A 20,000-nucleotide genomic window follows, 5' to 3' on the forward strand; every position below is an offset into this window, starting at 1 on the left:
GCACTTCACTTTTGCTTTAAAAAAGGATTTCATACAAATTTGGATTTCATTTGGTTTAATAAAATCTCTAAGTAAAATTGTTGTTTTTTGCGGGAAATTAATAGTTTAGATTAGGGCTGCTCGATTATGGAAAAAATCATAATCACGATTATTTTGGTCATGATTGAAATCACGATTATTTTACACGATTACTCATTGACTTTGGAAATATGTTGCATTTATTGAACAGAACAGTGAATTCTCCTTAAAATAGATTAAGACAGATAAAACAGATAAAGGCAAACAAGATCAACAATGTAGTGCACTTCCACAATCTTTTGAAAACAAGTAATAAATAAAATATAAATAGTAAATAAAATAATAAATAAATTAGTCCAAAATAAATTTGCTCACGTATGTGCCTTAACAAACTGAAAAATGCAAAACAACATTTTACAACATTCTACATTTTAAGTCGTGGGAAGTCGTGGCCTAATGGTTAGAGAGTCGGACTCGTAATCGAAAGGTTGCGGGTTCGAGTCTCGGGCCGGCAGGGATTGTAGGTGGGGGGAGTGAATGTCCAGCGCTCTCTCCACCCTCAATACCACGACTGAGGTGCCCTTGAGCAAGACACCGGACCCCCAACTGCTCCCCGGGCGCCGCAGCATAAATGCTGCCCACTGCTCCGGGTGTGTGTTCACGGTGTGTGTGTGTTCACGGTGTGTGTGTGTGTGTGTGTGCATTTGTTCACTACTCACTGCTGTGTGTGTGCACTTGGATGGGTTAAACGCAGAGCACCAATTTCGAGTATGGGTCACCATACTTGACAATACGTCACGACTTTACTTTACTTTACTTTTTACTTTAAACATAATTAACAATAAAATTCCGGTCAGTAACTCAGTCCAAGAATATTTTAAGGCTGGCACACTATCGCTCAGAACTAACAGCAAATATGTTTAACTTCAACTTTAGCCTATGTAAACATGTTTCAACATGGCCAAAATGCTGATAGGGTTACAGATCTAAACCTTAAAGGTTTTTAGCCAGAAACACCAGCCTATTCACATGATCTGGTTTCAGTGATGAACGCAAGCAGGAGACAATATTTCCCCTAGTGCTAAAGACTCGCTCTGATGAAGAACTTGTGGCTGGAATACAAAGATATTTCCTTGCCAGGTTGGAAAGACGTGGGAAGATTCTCTGAGATTCCTTCCACCACTTCAGTGGGTCTTCCTCAGCATCCAGTGTCTCTGTCTGCTCTTTTTCTGCCATCTTCACTCGCGCTGATTTTTAAATGCGTTCAGATACCACATACGCAACTTCTTCGCTGACAGTATAGAGTGAGAGAGTTCGGGCTTCTGGAAGGGCGAAAGTGCGGATGGGCGCGCGCGCGCGCGTCAGAACGCAGGTCAAAATAACTTAAAAAAAAGTGAATAATCGTTTTTTTCCGATTACACCATTTTTGTGATCGTTGAGACCCGAAATCGAAATCGAAATCGAAATTCGATTAATTGCACAGCCCTAGTTTAGATTAATCAATTAAAAATAGTCGTTAGTGGCAGCTCTACAAGGATGAGAGCGAGGGCTCAGTAACAATAGAAGCTGCAGTTATAGACATATAATAAACATTGAATCATTTCAGATGCCTGCCTGATCATTGTTTCTTGTTTTCAGCTGAAAGAAAGTTCAACCAAGCAAACAATATTAGTGTTTTTCAGCTGCTTCCACACAAGATCTTTCCTCGTCACAGTTTCTGAAAGCTGTCGCTCAAACAGCAGAAACACACCAGATCTACAAAACCAGACACTAATCCTCAGCTTCTGACTACGTTTTCAATTTCAGAAAACACTTTTTGCAAAACACAACACACAATTCTCCATGTAACACACAAATCTAACAGGAATTAATATGCTTATAATATGTGCTTTCCTGTAGCTCAAATAGTAGAGCAAGGCGCTAGCAACGCCAAGATCATGGGTTCGATTCCCAGGGAAAGCAAGAGCTGATAAAGTGTAGAAACTTGAATGCAATGTAAGTCGCTTTGGATAAAAGCGTCTGCTAAATGCATAAATGTAAATGTAATATTATGGCAAAGGTGTTTGCAAATGTTTGCTTCTGAGATGTGTTTGTGATGTTTTGAATGCAAGAGATGTGAGGCATTTTGTGTGCAATTCTTGGATTTGTGTTTAAGTTTTGAAAAAAAGAGGCAAAGTTTTGAAAATGTGTGCAAGCAGCTGAAACAAAGTAAAGTTTATATCTTTAATTACCCTTGTAAGACCCCCCCCCCCCCCCTCCCCCTCCCCCCATAAAAACACTTTCTCATTGGATCTAAGCAAATCTCATAGGTGAGCCATTCTGATCTCAAAACAAGTGAGTTATCGCTGAAGGGTGAGGAGTTTGCATCACAGACAGACGCAGACGCAGACGCAGACGCAGACAGCTGCAGCTCATGAGGAATGTGAGGATCCGAGGCCAGCAGAGCGCAGGCAAACACTCCATATAAGGCCACGGAGGCACAATCCTGCTTTTATCAATGAGAGGAACGTGTGTGTGCTCCACTGAGCCTGATCTCTGCTTCTGTTCATCAGTAATATTACCATGTCTTCAAATCTGCTGCATCTCATTTCTGTAAAATAATGTGTTTCCAAACAGCTTTCCTCAACACTTCCACTCCTGCCTCAAACTCTTCATGACATTATGCACAAAACCCTGTTTTTAACATGCATCTTATGTTCTAGTTAACATATCTAATAATCCTTCAAACAATATTACCAGCACTGCATGTGGTATTCAGATCAGTTTCCACTGATTGTGTGTTTAATATGAGTTCATATGATTTCATTTGTAACTTGTTTATAATTCAAACTAGAGAAGCGCAGTCAGACTAAATTCACTCATTAAACAAACAAATATATATATATCAGTGTTATTTTAGCATAGATGAGACACTATAATAGTTTTTAGTAACAGTTTTTGAAATTCATTTATTCTTTTTTTTTATATATATATAATTTCTGGTTTTATTTTTCTTTTTGGTAAAATGTTAGTATTTTGTTGTGTGTATTTGTCATTCTCATTAGTTTTTGTATCTATATAGTTTTGTATATATGTCTATATATATTTGTATTCCTTGGGAACTAGCTGAAGTAAAATAAGTTCAAATATTTGTAATATTTGCTTTCATCTCAGTTAACATTTATTTTATTGCAATTAACAAAAAAATGTTTCTTATTGTTTTATTTTTAGCTTCATTTAACTATAATATGCCTGAACTCTATATACTGTATATTCATATGATTATGACACCGATCCCAGCTGAATAAAGCTAAACTGCTTAAATACTCCAAACCCTGTAATGCAGCATGAGATGTGACATCATTCTGATGATCAGGACACTCTGAATCTGAACAAATACAGATAGAGATCAGTACTTCATCCAGACCCAAAGCAACAAGTAAACATGAGCTGTTTGGCTTCCAGACGCGCTGAACCTGTCTCTGTGTTTGACTGCAGCTGAACGTCATTCACAAATCATTCATTTCTGACCGATCACATCAACAAACTACAAGCTGAAGGTGATAACCAGTGTTTATACTCACTATCTGCTCGAGTACGAGTGCAAGATGATGAGAAGCACTGTAGTAAACACGGATGGACCGTCTGGATCAGAAGAACTAACACGTGTGGCAGACGGCAGGAATTAATACTTGAGCGCTTTAATATGGCAACAATAACTCTTCAGCGTCTAGATTCTGGAGCGACTCGAGCCTTTGTGATTCATAGATTCATAAAACATGATGAAAGCGTCTGGAGCAGGGCTGCTCGATTAGTCACGAGTAACCCAATAAACGTATGTGTGTGTACCGTGTATATTTATTATGTATATATAAATACACATATGTATATATTTTTAGAAATATTTGTATGTAAACACGTATATAAATTATATAAATATTTTACATATAAATCTAACATTTTTCTTTAATATATACACATGTATGTGTGTGTATTTATATGCACATAATAAATATAGACAGTACACTCACATATATAGTATATAAACTTTTATTTTGAATCAATTAATCGTTTTGCAGCCGTAGTCTGAAGAAAGAAAAAGCCCAGCAGAATGAGCGTGTGCGATGATGATAATCAGATGATATTTAGCGCAGTGTTATTGTGCTGGGATCTTAAAGACTGCCGTGGACAGCTGACTCCTGAAGTCTTTGATATTCTTCATATTCTGTGTGCTGCTCACTTCACACGGATTCATCTTTTCCAGTAAGTTTAAACTGATTTTTACATTTAGTGGCCATTTTTACCTTTATAAAGCCTTTTTTTCTAAAAGTGTGCATTACCTTTTGAGTCAAATTCTTATATTTAATCAGTCAATTAGAATAATAAGCCATTAGGGCTGTTACCAAGCAATGCAATTCATCTTAGCAACGCAGAGGAAACACAGAAGCTGCGTCTGAAGAGGTGTTTAGATGCATTTACTCACTGTTTAATGCAGGACATGAATGCATTTAATGGGGTTCACTTTATTTTGATGGTCCCTTTAACACATTCTGTTGACTATAAGTAACATTGCACCTACATTTCTACTAGCTCTCATTACAGTATTAGTAGAGTATTAGTAGACTGGTAGGGTTAGAGTAAGTTGACATGTACTTGCAAAGTTACTTACGGTCAGTAGAAGGTCTGTTGGGAGACCATCATAATAAAGAGTTATCAGATATGAAGCAGACAGTCTAATAATACTCTACTGAGAGTTAGTTCACATGTTCTTGCAACATTACTTAGAGTCAACAGAATGTTCAAAAGGGACCATCAAAATAAAGTGTTACCAAATAATGTTTTGATATATTAAACACAACATTGAATACTGATATTTGAAATTATTTAAATAATAAAAAGAAAGTTTAAATGTGAAATTAAACCTCCAGCAGGTGGCAGCGAGTCACTGTTAATAAGTGATTCATTGCGATTGAACCGAATCATTTAAACAGTTGATTCATTCAGGAACAAATCACCATCATGTTGCTCAAAACAGTGCTGTGGCTGTGTTTGGAATTATTTTTGTTGTAGAAATAGAGCAAAATCAGGAAATATGGTGTCTAACAGTCTTTTAATTAACTTGTTTATTGAACTGCTGTAAAAAAAATCTATCACATTTGTAATCATGGTAATTTTTGAAGAAAAAAACAGCACTCTTTGTGTGAAATTGATTAACTATATGAAGTGGTATAAATAAATAAATGTTCTGCCCCCCCCATGTCTTGAATTTGTGATAATTGTAAATGAATATTAACAGCCTGAATCATGCAGTGAAGTCTAGACTTCATGTAATGTAAGCGTGTGCTCTGTAGGGGTGTTTTGTTTGGTTTTTGCAATATACTGGATAATGCCAAATCACTCATCATTAAAACAACAATTATGATATATATCGCACACCACCAGCAGAACATCTCAATGCCGAAGAGCCGCAGACTCACCTTGGTTTCTCCGAGACTCTCGGATTCGGACACCTGGTAGGAGAGGTCCGTCTCCTCGAAGCCCGTGGCGCTCATGCGCTGGTCCGTGGACGGGTCGGAGCGCGGCGGGGAGTCCGGAGAGTTCAGGCAGGTTTGGATCAGAGCTTTGCCCGTCTCGCTGGTGATCATGGGCTGCAGCTTACGTGTGGCAAAGGTGTAGACGTGACCCGTCTCGCTGGCCACCAGCAGCAGAACCTGAGTTCCCGTGAGCGTGGAGAGCTCATATGCCTTCAGAGACACACACAGCAAACCAAAATCACACTTTGCCATCAGAGATCAGGATGAGTGTGTTTCTTCATCAGGTTTGTATAAATGTGTCTCTGCATCAGTGTCTCAGCAATGGATGCTCTGCAGTGAATGGGTGCCGTCAGAATGAGAGTCTGATAAAAACATCACAATAATCCACACCACTCCAGTCCATCAGTTAACATCTGGAGAAGACTAAAGCTTTAAAGTTGAGAGCTGTTTTGTCTTGTAAACGCTGCTTGATCTGTGCAGATTTCTCTCCTGATTCAGACCAGAACACTTTTTCACTGGAGGAAGCCTTATTATGGATTACAGTCTATGTATTTGAGTTAAAAATGTCTTAATGCTGGATTTGTTTCAGCTTTAGTCTTCTCCAGATGTAAACTGATGGACTGGAGTGGTGTGGATTATTGTGATGTTTTTATCAGCTGTTTGGACTCTCATTCTGACGGCACCCATTCACTGCAGAGCATCCATTGCTGAGACACTGATGCAGAGACACATTTATACAAACCTGATGAAGAAACACACTCATCCTGATCTCAGATGAACTGAGGATGAACACATTTTCAGCAGATATTTATTTTTCAATGAACTAGGCCTATTCCTTAAAAGTCAAGCTCTATGTAACACCGATCACTGTTTGGCTTGCTTAACGTTGAGTTGACTGCACAGACACTAACTGAAGAGAACTGAACTGAGGATGACATCGCTGTTTTCTCCAGAGCTGCTTTATAGATGAACTGAGCTCGATCCATAATTGATGAACTTCACACCATTATTAAACTGAACTGAATTAACAATGAACTGATTTTAATGGAAAAACTGACTATTGTCCTCCTTTTAGAGCTGCTTTACAGCAGAATTGAATTTAGTTTGCATTATTGAAACATTATTCTCTGTTTATCACTGTGAAGCTGCTTTGACGTAATCTGTATTTTATAAAGCGCTATAGAAATAAAGGTGACTTGACTTGACAGCAGCTTCACGTGAATAAAGAGGAGAATAACAGTGTTAATGTTGCAAAGTTCCAGAACTTGAGATGTTTGTAATGTTTTGGCTCCTCAGCCGTTCGTTCTGACGCTATGGAGCCAATCTAATGACATCAGTGTTTACTAGCAGATAACCAGGTCCAGACGCGGCTAAAACAATGTGAGATAAGACTCTAATAATAGAGCTGCTGGTCAGTGTGTGACTGACACTGGACTAGAGAGACTAACCAACACGAGGGCATTAGTGATACAGGGTTAATGACGACATACATTCACCTTTAAAAATCATCAACACATATAAAATACTCAGAGTTTAATGAGTTCTTGGATGTGTTTGAGCACAGATGTTGTTATAAAGGACTCAAGATCGTGTCTATTGGTCCCCAGAACCAGAGGAAACTCAAGCTAATGTCATATTTGATCAGTTATCTGCTGTTGTGAAGACTGAGAGTTAAACGAGAGGAACTGTGATCTGCTGAAGAACAGCAGAGAGGTTAAATGCCCATCGTTTCTCTTCAGCTGTTGGATCAGGAATCAAATGATCTCCATCTGTTCTGAAGAACAAAGCATCACGTGCTCAAGCCGTCAGTGAGCATCTGAAGAAAACTCTGCCTAGAACCCAAACACCTTCAATAATCACCAATGCCTTCCTTAGATTAGTGTTTTCAGCTGCTTCCACAGACTCTTTCCTCGTCAGTTTCTGAAAGCTGACGCTCAAACAGCAGAAGCACACACCAGATCTACAAAACCAGACACTAATCCTCATGAATGTGTGAGACTTCTGATTCATTAGCTGCTAACGAGAAAGAACGAAGACTGAAGACATGCAGCAAACTGCAAAACTAGCTGCACCACAAACCAGTGTTTATGATTATCACAATGAATTAAAATATCATAATTTGCAATATCAAGCTGCATAAAGGACAGTTTTTGTACAGCTAAAATAACCAGAAGTGAATGAAACCAGATGAGCCACAAACACTTAAGAGCCACTCTAATGTGGCTAATTTAATTTAAACTATTATTTTATTAAATTAATTTACTCTTAGTTTGATCATGTTTTTTTTTTATTTTGGGGGGATTTTATGGTACTAAATTTATTTTATGCAATAATTATAATCCATTTATTAACCACTTATTGAGCAAACATGAAACTGAAACTGTGGAAATCATGAATGCTTTGGAGCGCAGACTTAAGTTTGGTCTCTTTTGAGAGAAGATGCTTCGATTATTGCTGACGTGAAAAGTTAAAAAAGTGAGGGGGAAAAAAGTGTTATAGAAGTTTAAGTTTTCAATTATGAATGTCTTCCAAATTTGAGGTTGATATCTAAAAAACAAGAGCTTTCAAGTAACGTTTTGTTTGAGCGCAGTACCAAACGTTTCCACTAGATTAAATTCGTTTCCCATTCTTTAAGATATAAAGTCATGTTTTATGATCATTTATTAACATTAAGAGAGTTTATGCTGATGATAACCTGCTGATGGGATCAGAAAAATAATCTTGATTCAAAGGAACCATGATTGTTTTAAGTATAAACTTAACTTGCTATGCTTCTTTAGTAAATCTACCTTGATTTCAGATTAATTTTTTATTCTGGAAAACAAGACACAAATTCTGAGCAGCGATGCCATGGAAAAAACATTTTTGGTTCCACAAAGAACCATTCAGTGAAAGGTTCTTTAAAGAACCATCTCTTTCTTACCTTTTTATAATCTAAACAACCTTCTTTTGTCACAAAGAAGCTTTAGTGAAACAGAGAGGTTCTTCAGATGTTATGGATCCATTAGGATGAAAAGGTTCTTGTAAGGCATCGTGAAGCACCTTTATCTTTAAGAGTGTAAGAAACCCATTTTCTGCAGTGTGCAGGGCAGGTTTGATCATCATCTCTGCTGTGAGGTCTGGAGTGTCCTGTAGAGCGTGTGAGAGCCGTAAAGAGCAGCAGATGAGCTCAAGACTCTGATCGTCTCATCATCAGCTCTGCGCTTGCTCAGCTGTCGAGGACAGCAGGTGATGAAGAACTAGCTAACACTAACATCCAGCATGTGTCGTGTGAAAGCACATTTGTCTGAGGTTTACGACCCATGTGGACGCCTGCTTCTCTCACTAGCTTTTGCCCAAAACCAGCCTTTTAACCAGGAATTGACTGACGATTAGACATCACAGAACAGAATGATGGGAAATGAGATGCACACACACTCTCTGGAAGATGAACTTTTACTCTTAAAAAACAAAAAAATGACGTGAGGAGCAACTCTTCTGTTAAACGCACAGTAGCCAAATATCAGCCATCATCACTGATGTCCGAAGCATTTCTACAGAGCTCTCAGAGATGATTCTAGATGTAATAGGCCCCTGTGCGCTTCAGATAACAGCTGGCATCAGGCTCAGAAGAACTCTCATTCCTCCGCCTTCTCAAACCGTAATAAATGGACAAATTCCCTTTCCACAGGAAGACTATCAGCTCACTCCTTACAATCCATCATGAAGATCAGGAGGAGGACCCGAGAGAGACACCCGCCCGCCACACTTCGATTCAGCTGAACCATGAGCTGATGACATCTTAAAGAAATAGATCATCAAAAAATAAACATGTGCTGAAAATGTGTTCATCCTCAGGTCAAACGAGATGTAGATGGATGTGTTTCCTCTTTTGTCTTCTCCAGATGTTAACTGATGGACTGGAGTGGTGTGGATTATTGTGATGTTTTTATCAGCTGTTTGGACTCTCATTCTGACGGCACCCATTCACTGCAGAGCATCCATTGCTGAGACACTGATGCAGAGACACATTTCTACAAACCTGATGAAGACACACACTCATCTACACGCTCAGTTAGTTGAGAGTGTTTGTGCGGCACCAGAGCTGCTGGTCTGTAATAGAGAATGTTGCTCGTTCTATTTAAAGCTCACAGTCCGTCGCGTCTGTTGTGACTATCACCCACCGAAGGACAGGACATGTGACACCACAGAGAGACTTCATGAGCCCAGAACAAACCCACTGCTCCAGATACTGTCCAGAGCTCTAAACCAGTGTGGAGCAGCTCAGAAGAACCAGAAACCGCTGCATGCTCAGAACTTTTTAAGGCCCAAACCAGGGCCTGCGGGCCAAAGTAGACCCATGATGACCTCTGATTTGGCCCACCATCCCATAAAAATAGATCAATAAAATAAAAAAAATAATAACAATAATTTAAAAAAGGGGAAAATATGACTTTTAAGCATAGCTTTGATCCTTTCTTTCATTTTTGTTTTATTCTTACAATGACATTTAAAAAAGCAATTAAAGTGAATTAGATTTTTTTAATTGTTAATTTACAATATATTATGCAGTTTGTAATTATTTTTTTAACTGTTAAAATTTTTTATATAACAACTGAATATAATGCAACATTTAATTTTGTACACAGCCCTCAAACAAGTTAGATTTTCGGCTGCATTCAAGTCTTTGCTCTGAGAAACAATTGATGTTAATTTAGTGACCTTCCTTTCTATCGCCGCTGGAGAGAAGTTTATGTATTTTCTAATGCATTTAACTTCTTGATGCATTTTGTATTTAACCTTTCTATAACTCCTTATCCTATTCAGTTACGCAGTTCACTAGCAGGACTCGAACCTAGAAACTTTCAGAAACCACCCATGACTTAGTTTCTCACCTTCTTCATGATTCCCGTCTTCCTCTTGCTGAAGGTCGTGTACCGTCGCAGTTTGTTGTCAATAAACTCCATCTTTATCTTCACTCTGCCGCGGGTCTTCTTGCCCGGTTTTGCTCCAGCCGCGGAGGGCAAGCCGGCCTCAGGTCCCACTATCGCGGCTTCCATCTCCGCTCTCTCCCGCTTGACGCCGCCTCCCCTCCGGTTGTCCCCGACTGACCCCATGAGCTCGTCCTCATCGCCGGAGTCAGAGTCCGCGTCGGAGCCGCTGCACAGGTGCGAGGGTCCCTCTTTATCCGTCTCGAACCTCCCTGGGATCCCGAGCCCCATCTGCCCCAGCCCCCGAGCGAACCCCGCGCGGACCCCGGCGCCCATCACCACCGCGCCGTGGCCTGCGCTCTTCCCCGCCGCTGATCCGCTTCCACTCAGAGCCGCTGCGCTCTGGCTGGATAACATCCTAGAAACCGGGGAGAACGATCCGTATGACGGCAGCGGAGCGCTGGAGCGACAGTCGGAGAGAGAACGAGATCCGAAGCGGTGCTCATACACCAGCAGAGTCCGCGAGAAACTTTGAGAAGTGATGCTGAACCTGAGCACCTCCAGCCGGCTTCACCTCCCCCTGGAGCTCCGCGAAAGACGCGCTTTCTCTAAAAGGAAAACCGCACGAGCGCTTCCGCGATCCCTCCGCCGCGTCATCTAGTGCGCCGCGAACGCGTCAAATCAGCGCTCCTCTCGTTAACGCGCCGCGAACGCCTCAACTTCGCGCCCCGCCGCTGACAGCTGTCAAATCACCACGCTTCGCAACGCGAGCGCGGAGGGATCTACACACGGCCGATCTACTTTCCTCCATATAAAGAGATACGCTGTTTCCTTTTTTGGAGTTCTCGCTCCTTATATGGCGAGTCACAGTCGAGTCCAGCGATTGGCTCGCGCGGGGACGGCCTGCAGCGCGGTTGGTTAAAGCGACATCTCATTTGCATAAATACCAAAACGGTTGCGCTTGCTCCACACGTCACACTAGAGGGAGGAGCTTCGCGTATTAATAGATGCGGGATATTAATAACAATAGTAAGGTTATTAACGTGATTTATGTAAGTGTGCTGAGGACTATGAAAAATGCATGATTAAAACTGCATTATTAAACTTTCATAATACTATTAGTTAGTATTAATACAAATATGAATAAACCCACATACTCAAAGAAACACACATAAGCAAAGCAAACAATCATTCATTCCACTGCAACAAGCATTGATCTCATTTCATGGCTCTACAGCACAAATGTGGTTCCCATAGAAACAGTTCTAAAAGCCTCAGACTCAGATGTAGAGAGGGACCTGGACATTTCATAAAGATACTTTATATCCAAGTATTCTTCATCTGCAGGAGTGTTTGAGAAGGACAGAATCAAGAGTGTTTTGTGTTCAGTCGTGACACACACCAGAGCCACGGATCTCCAGAACCTCTAAACACCAAGAACTTTAGTCTTTACTCCCTTTTATTTCACGCAGACTAAAATTACCTCCATAAAGAGCCGTTTACTGAACTGAAGTGCTACTAAAAACCACTGGAGAAGCTTCAGAAGAGCGAGAATCAACTGTTTTCATGTTTAGGTTGCACACAAATCAAAATATTTGCATGTAGCCGAGTGTCAGAACAACAAATACTTTTATGAAAATAAGAGGCAAGCATTAAGAAAAAGAAGCATTTGAGAGAGATCATAATCCGTATGAAGAGCATCAGGAGTGACACAGATGCACCTGAGCTCTTCTCTGATGACAGACATCATTTGAATGACAAAAGAAGCTCCGCTCATGCTTACCACACACACTCACACTCACACACACACACACACACTCACACACACACACTCACACACACACACACACACGTTGGTTTTTGTGGTTTATGGGGACTCTCCATAGGCGTAATGGTTTTTATACTGAACAAACTGTGTGTGCTATTGCCCTACACCAACCCTACACCTAAACTTAGCCCTCACAGGAGACTTTGTGCATTTTTAGATTTTCAAAAAAACACCATTTAGTATGTTTTTTAAGCCTTTTGAATTACGGGGACATAGGCAGTGTCCTCATAAACCACCTTCATATTGTAATACCTCTGTCATACCCATGTCATTATAAACCACATAAATATGCACACACACACACACACACACACACACACACACACACTCACACACACACACACACACACACTCACACACACACACACTCACACACACTCACACACACACACACACTCTCTCACACACACACACAAGCAGGGAAAAGTGTCCAACAGATGGAGGCCATTTCTGGTGCATCTGAGCCAGTATGAAGCTCTGCAGAGTAAAGAACAGAGAATGGAAATGCATTCACACACAGCAGCCAAACTACACCAAGACATCTCAGATCAAAAGGGATTATAATCGGCTGTGAGATTTGTCAAGTAATACAAGTCTTCATCTGAACTCTGTCCTCTACTGGAAAAGCCTTTGTTGGATTGGTTGGAGTTTTGTCTCTAAAAAAGCTCATAAAGCTTGACTTTTAAGGAATAGGCCTAGTTCGTTGAAAAATGAAGATGTGCTGTAAATGTGTTCATCCTCAGTTCATCAGAGATCAGGACGAGTGTGTTTCTTCATCAGATTTGTAGAAATGTGTCTCTGCATCAGTGTCTCAGCAATGGATGCTCTGCAGTGACTTTTCACTGCACTTTTTCTCTGGAGGAAGAGTTATTATGGATTATGAACTCTATGTATTTCAGTTAAAAACTTCTTAATGCTGGATGTGTTTCAGCTTTTGTCTTCTCCAGATGTTAACTGATGGACTGGAGTGGTGTGGATTATTGTGATGTTTTTATCAGCTGTTTGGACTCTCATTCTGACGGCACCCATTCACTGCAGAGCATCCATTGCTGAGACACTGATGCAGAGACACATTTATACAAACCTGATGAAGAAACACACTCATCCTAATCTCAGATGAACTGAGAGTGAACACATTTACATTTCTGACTGAACTATTCCTTCAAAGTAATGATGCTTGTGTCCTTTGATCAGAGGAAAACACTACCAGAAAGTGTCTTTTGGGAGATTTACCATAGTATTCTATGATTATCATTGAATAAACATAGAAATACCTGGTACATGAATATTAACATCATTAATTTCTATAGTTTTACCATTTAGTTTTTGGCGCTTGATTTGACCATATGTGACCCTGGAGCACAAAACCAGTCATAAGAGTCACTTTTATTTTAATTGAGATTTCTACATCATCTGGAAGCTGAATAAATAATCTTTCCATTGATGTATGGTTTGTTATGATAGGACAATATTTGTCTGAGATACAACTATTAGAAAATCTGGAATCTGAGGGAGCAAAAAAATCTAAATATTGAGAAAATCTCCTTTAAAGTTGTTCAAATGAAGTTCTTAGCAATGCATATTACTAATCAAAAATGAAGTTTTGATATATTTACGGTAGGAAATGTACAAAATATCTTCATGGAACATGATCTTAATATCCTAATGATTTTTGGCATAAAAGAGAAATGTATAATTGTGATCCATACAGTGTATTGTTGTCTATTGCTACAAATATACCTGTGTTACTCATGACTGCTTCTGTGCTCCAGGGTCACTATTATACATGGAGGAACAGAAAAGATTGTTCAAACAGTTGATTTTATGGAGCACAGATGCAGCGAGGCTGTTAAAAACACAACTGTTTAATGAGAGCAGCATTACATCTGGATTACTGTGACCTTTATAAAGCAGAATATAAAAGCATCACGGTGTGCAAGCCTGCCTTAAAGATAACCATGAACAGACAGTGACGATGATCACAAAGATTAAAAACAAATAACAATAATAATAATAATAATAATAATACATATGAAAAGATAATATAAAAGCAGTTCTTAAAAACAACAAGCATTAACTGCATTACAAAAGATACTGTAAAAAAAATAGCAAATAAGTCCTTCATGTTCTAGGCACTTTTATTTGTAAAAATCAAAGTTGACCTGTTATTTTGATCTGTTCACCTGATGAAAACAGTCCAGGATGTGTTTCTACTGCAGGGGTCTGAATGAAACCAACACTGGCCACATTAAAATCAACGAGGCACAAAACCTTCATCATAAACTTACACAGTCCTCAAACAACATCATACATCAGGCTTTCCTTTCTGGTTCTTAAAAAAAAAAAAGTTGTTAAAGTGGTGAATTTAAATAAAAATAGCTTGATTTTTAGCAGTTTTAATGCTTATTTTAAATAATGTTTTTGAGACCTCCCCTACTGGACCTGGTTGAGAACCACTGATCTAATCACAACACATCAACATAACACCTTAAGTTTGAAGTGTAATCTGCGTATCATCTAAGTTTGTCAGGTGTGTTTGAGAAAAACAATCCAGAAGGATTTTGCAGAGACAGACAGTGAACTGGGAATTACAATAATATGTGATTAATCATGGCTTTGAAATGTTCGCAATCTGAGGCGTTGCATATTTATTTATTACAATAACAGTCACCTGTGAGCACCTCAGAGAAACAAAGATCACATTATCATTAACAGCAATCTCTCTGTCATCACAAACACACACACACAGGTTAATTAGTAAATTAGTTATTGTATTACAGCTTTGTATGTCAATCTCTAACTAAATCATTAATCTCTGTTTCCCACATACAAGTGAGTGAACTCCACTAATGATGCGTTTCATGACACAACATCATCCTGTGAAAACACACGCACACACACTTGCACGCACACACACAAACACACACTCGACTGTGTGCACTGCTGATTCCAGTGCGTGACGAGAGCCGCAGGCGTGACATGATTCCAGCATCATGTTTGTGCCGTACCTCCTCCTGTGTCTGTAACCTGATGGATCTGCGATTGTCCTGCGCTGCAGAGGTCAAAGGTCATCCTCGGGGTCCCTGAGGCTCCAGCGAGATGAAGGAGCTTCTACAGAAGCGTAAACAAATCATTAATTGGACAGAAGCATGTTTGATCCTGAGCGAGTCTCGAAGCAGACTCTCACGTCTGAAATGTGTGTGATTGAGTCTCTGATTGCAGTCGTGATCCTCTAGACTTTGGTGTCTGTGGGGGAATTGGTCAGAATCTGAAGGATCTCGCTGAACATGGGCCGTTCTTTAGGACTGGAGGCCCAGCAGCGGCTCATCAGACTGCAGATGTGAGAAGGACAGTTCACTGGAGGAGACAAATGCAGAGTACCAGCCTGGAGACCTGAGACACAGAGAGACATGCATGAGACACACGAGAGACAGAGAGAATTGAATTGAGACACACGAGACACAGATGAGACAGAGAGAGACACGCATGCGACACATACACAGAGAGACATGAGACACAGAGACACACACGAGACAGAGAGACAGAAAGACACACGAGACACACATGAGACAGATAATTGAATTGAGACAGAGACACACAAGAGACACAGTGAGACACACAGAGACACACATGAGATACAGAGACACACGAGACACGCATAAGATACACGAGACACACGAGAGACAGAGAGAATTGAATTGAGACACAGAGAGACACATGCGACAGCGAGAGACACATGAGACACAGAGAGACATGCATGAGACACACGAGAGACAGAGAGAATTGAATTGAGATCATAAAGAACTTTACAGCCATGACTGAAGAGGAACAAATAAAGATAATACTAGGAGAGGGACAGACAGCAGCACTGGCTGCGAGATACATGTGGACGTGCCACAGCCTGAGAGACAGCAGGTGAACGTGTGTAATGTGTGTATTATGTCTGACCTCAGTGTGTTTCCCTACTGTCTACCACAGTGACCCTCAGCCTGTGTGTGTTTATATGTTAAACACTGTGGTATGAAATGTTCACACAAGTTCTTATTTGTTAAAATGTTTATTTAAGTTTATATTGTTATAATGTTTTTATTCTGTTATTTTAATATTTTCATTGTTATTATATTTCAAGCTTTGGCAATATTGTATTTTGTACAGTCATGCCAATAAAGCAATATTGAATTGAATTGAGACACAGAGAGACACATGCGACAGAGAGAGACACATGAGACACAGAGAGACATGCATAAGACACGAGAGACAGAGAGAATTGAATTGAGACACACGAGACACAGATGAGACAGAGAGAGATACGCATGCGACACATACACAGAGAGACATGAGACACAGAGAGACATGAGACACAGAGACACACACGAGACACAGAGACACACATGAGACAGAGAGACACAGAAAGACACACGAGACACACACGAGACAGATAATTGAATTGAGACAGAGACACACAAGAGACACAGAGAGACACACAGAGACACACATGAGATACAGAGACACACGAGACACGCATAAGATACACGAGACACACGAGACACAGAGACACACGAGACACGCATAAGATACACGAGACACACGAGACACAGAGACACACATGAGACACACATAAGATACACGAGACACATGAGACACGCATAAGATACACATGAGACACGCATAAGATACACGAGACACACATGAGACACAGAGACACACGAGACACGCATAAAATACACGAGACACGCATAAGATACACGAGACACATGAGACACATGAGACACAGAGACACACATGAGACACGAGACACACATGAGACACGCATAAGATACACGAGACACACATGAGACACACGAGACACACATGAGACACACGAGACACACATGAGATACACGAGACACACATGAGACACGCATAAGATACACGAGACACACATGAGACACGCATAAGATACACGAGACACACATGAGACACAGAGACACACATGAGACACACATGAGACACGCGTAAGATACACGAGACACAGAGACACACATGACACGCATAAGATACACGAGACACACATGAGACACACGAGACACACATGAGACACGCATGAGACACACGAGACACACATGAGACACAGAGACACACGAGACACGCATAAAATACACGAGACACGCATAAGATACACGAGACACATGAGATACAGAGACACACATGAGACACGCATAAGATACACGAGACACACATGAGACACGCATAAGATACACGAGACACACATGAGACACGCATAAGATACACGAGACACACATGAGACACACGAGACACACATGAGATACACGAGACACACATGAGACACGCATAAGATACACGAGACACACGAGACACGCATAAGATACACGAGACACATGAGACACGCATAAGATACACGAGACACAGAGACACACATGAGACACAGAGACACACATGAGACACACATGAGACACACGAGACACACATGAGACACACGAGATACACGAGACACACATGAGACACGCATAAGATACACGAGACACACATGAGACACACGAGACACAGAGACACACATGAGACACAGAGACACATGAGACACGCATAAGATACACATGAGACACGCATAAGATACACGAGACACGCATAAAATACACGAGACACACGAGACACGCATAAGATACACGAGACACATGAGACACACGAGACACAGAGACACACATGAGACGCATAAGATACACGAGACACACATGACACGCATAAGATACACGAGACACACATGAGACACGCATAAGATACACGAGACACACATGAGACACACGAGACACACATGAGATACACGAGACACACATGAGACACGCATAAGATACACGAGACACACGAGACACGCATAAGATACACGAGACACATGAGACACGCATAAGATACACGAGACACACATGAGACACAGAGACACACATGAGACACAGAGACACACATGAGACACACATGAGACACACGAGACACACATGAGACACACGAGATACACGAGACACACATGAGACACGCATAAGATACACGAGACACACATGAGACACACGAGACACAGAGACACACATGAGACACAGAGACACATGAGACACGCATAAGATACACATGAGACACGCATAAGATACACGAGACACGCATAAAATACACGAGACACGCATAAGATACACGAGACACATGAGACACACGAGACACAGAGACACACATGAGACACGCATAAGATACACGAGACACACATGAGACACGCATAAGATACACGAGACACACATGAGACACGCATAAGATACACGAGACACACATGAGACACACGAGACACACATGAGACACGCGTAAGATACACATGAGACACGCATAAGATACACAAGACACACATGAGACACAGAGACACACGAGACACGCATAAGATACACGAGACACACATGAGACAGAGACACACGAGACACGCATAAGATACACGAGACACACATGAGACAGAGACACACATGAGACACACGAGACACGCATAAGATACACGAGACACATGAGACACACGAGACACAGAGACACACGAGACACAGAGACACACGAGACACAGAGACACACGAGACACAGAGACACACGAGACACAGAGACACACGAGACACACACGAGACACACGAGACACACATGAGACACGCGTAAGATACACGAGACACACATGAGACACACGAGACACGCATGAGACACGCGTAAGATACACGAGACACACATGAGACACACGAGACACGCATAAGATACACAAGACACACATGAGACACACGAGACACGCATAAGATACACGAGACACACGAGACACACATGAGACACGCGTAAGATACACGAGACACGCATAAGATACACAAGACACACATGAGACAGAGACACACGAGACACGCATAAGATACACGAGACACACATGAGACAGAGACACACGAGACACGCATAAGATACACGAGACACACATGAGACACACGAGACACGCATAAGATTCACATGAGACAGAGAGAGACACACACGAGACACACACGAGACACAAAAACACACATGAGACGCAGAGACACACATGAGACGCAGAGACACACATGAGACGCAGAGACACACATGAGACGCAGAGACGCAGAGACACACATGAGACACAGAGAGACACACGTGAGACACAGAGAGACACACGTGAGACACAGAGAGACACACGTGAGACACAGAGAGACACACATGAGACACAAGGACTTTTTAAGTGAACTTGCTGTATTAATGGGGGATTTGGTTACCAGGCATGAACAAAATACTGCTGTTGGGTGGTTTGAATGTTCATGTTTGCTGTACTTCTAAACTATACTCTGAAGAATTTTTAAATTTGATTGAGTCTTTTGACTTTACTCAATGGGCTTCAATGGGATTTGGTTGATCATGAGGTCCTGTTGACACGTTTGGAGACATCTGTGTGCCTGCGTGGCACAGTCTTACAGTGGTTCCGTTCCTATCTGACCAAAAGAAGTTTTAATGTTCGTATTGTCATCAGTCCTCCTCTAGTATACCTCTTAATTGTGGAGTTCCACAGGGATCAATCCTTGGGCCGGTATTGTTCACCCTGTATATGCTACCTCTGGCTTCCATTTTTAACAAATATAAAGTCCCCTTTCATCTATATGCTGATGATACTCAGATCTACTTTCCTTTAAAGCACAATGATAAAAACGGCCTACAATCGCTGTTGGCCTGTCTAGCAGA

At 41.0% G+C, this 20,000-nt stretch overlaps 2 protein-coding genes across 7 annotated transcripts in view; both read right to left on the reverse strand.

The window, feature by feature from the left end:
• LOC306882214 (serum response factor-like) overlaps positions 1-11,073 on the reverse strand; it is a 46,017-nt gene extending 34,944 nt beyond the window's left edge. For all 6 annotated transcript variants that reach the window (XM_079436704.1, XM_079436702.1, XM_079436701.1 and 3 more), the window contains exons 1-2: positions 10,406-11,073; positions 5,475-5,741 (exon numbers count right to left, since the gene is read on the reverse strand). In XM_079436704.1, the coding sequence (XP_079292830.1) occupies positions 5,475-5,741; positions 10,406-10,858 (720 nt within the window). In that variant the 5' untranslated portion in view covers positions 10,859-11,073. The remainder of the gene's footprint in view (positions 1-5,474; positions 5,742-10,405) is intronic.
• A 3,318-nt stretch (positions 11,074-14,391) lies between these two features.
• LOC306882332 (inactive tyrosine-protein kinase 7-like) overlaps positions 14,392-20,000 on the reverse strand; it is an 84,464-nt gene continuing 78,855 nt past the window's right edge. Inside the window, exon 20 of the mRNA XM_079436881.1 lies at positions 14,392-15,662. Coding sequence (XP_079293007.1) covers positions 15,502-15,662 — 161 coding nt within the window. The 3' untranslated portion in view covers positions 14,392-15,501. The remainder of the gene's footprint in view (positions 15,663-20,000) is intronic.

Source organism: Barbus barbus, assembly GCF_936440315.1.
Source record: "Barbus barbus genome assembly, chromosome: 16".
NCBI lineage: Eukaryota > Metazoa > Chordata > Actinopteri > Cypriniformes > Cyprinidae > Barbus > Barbus barbus.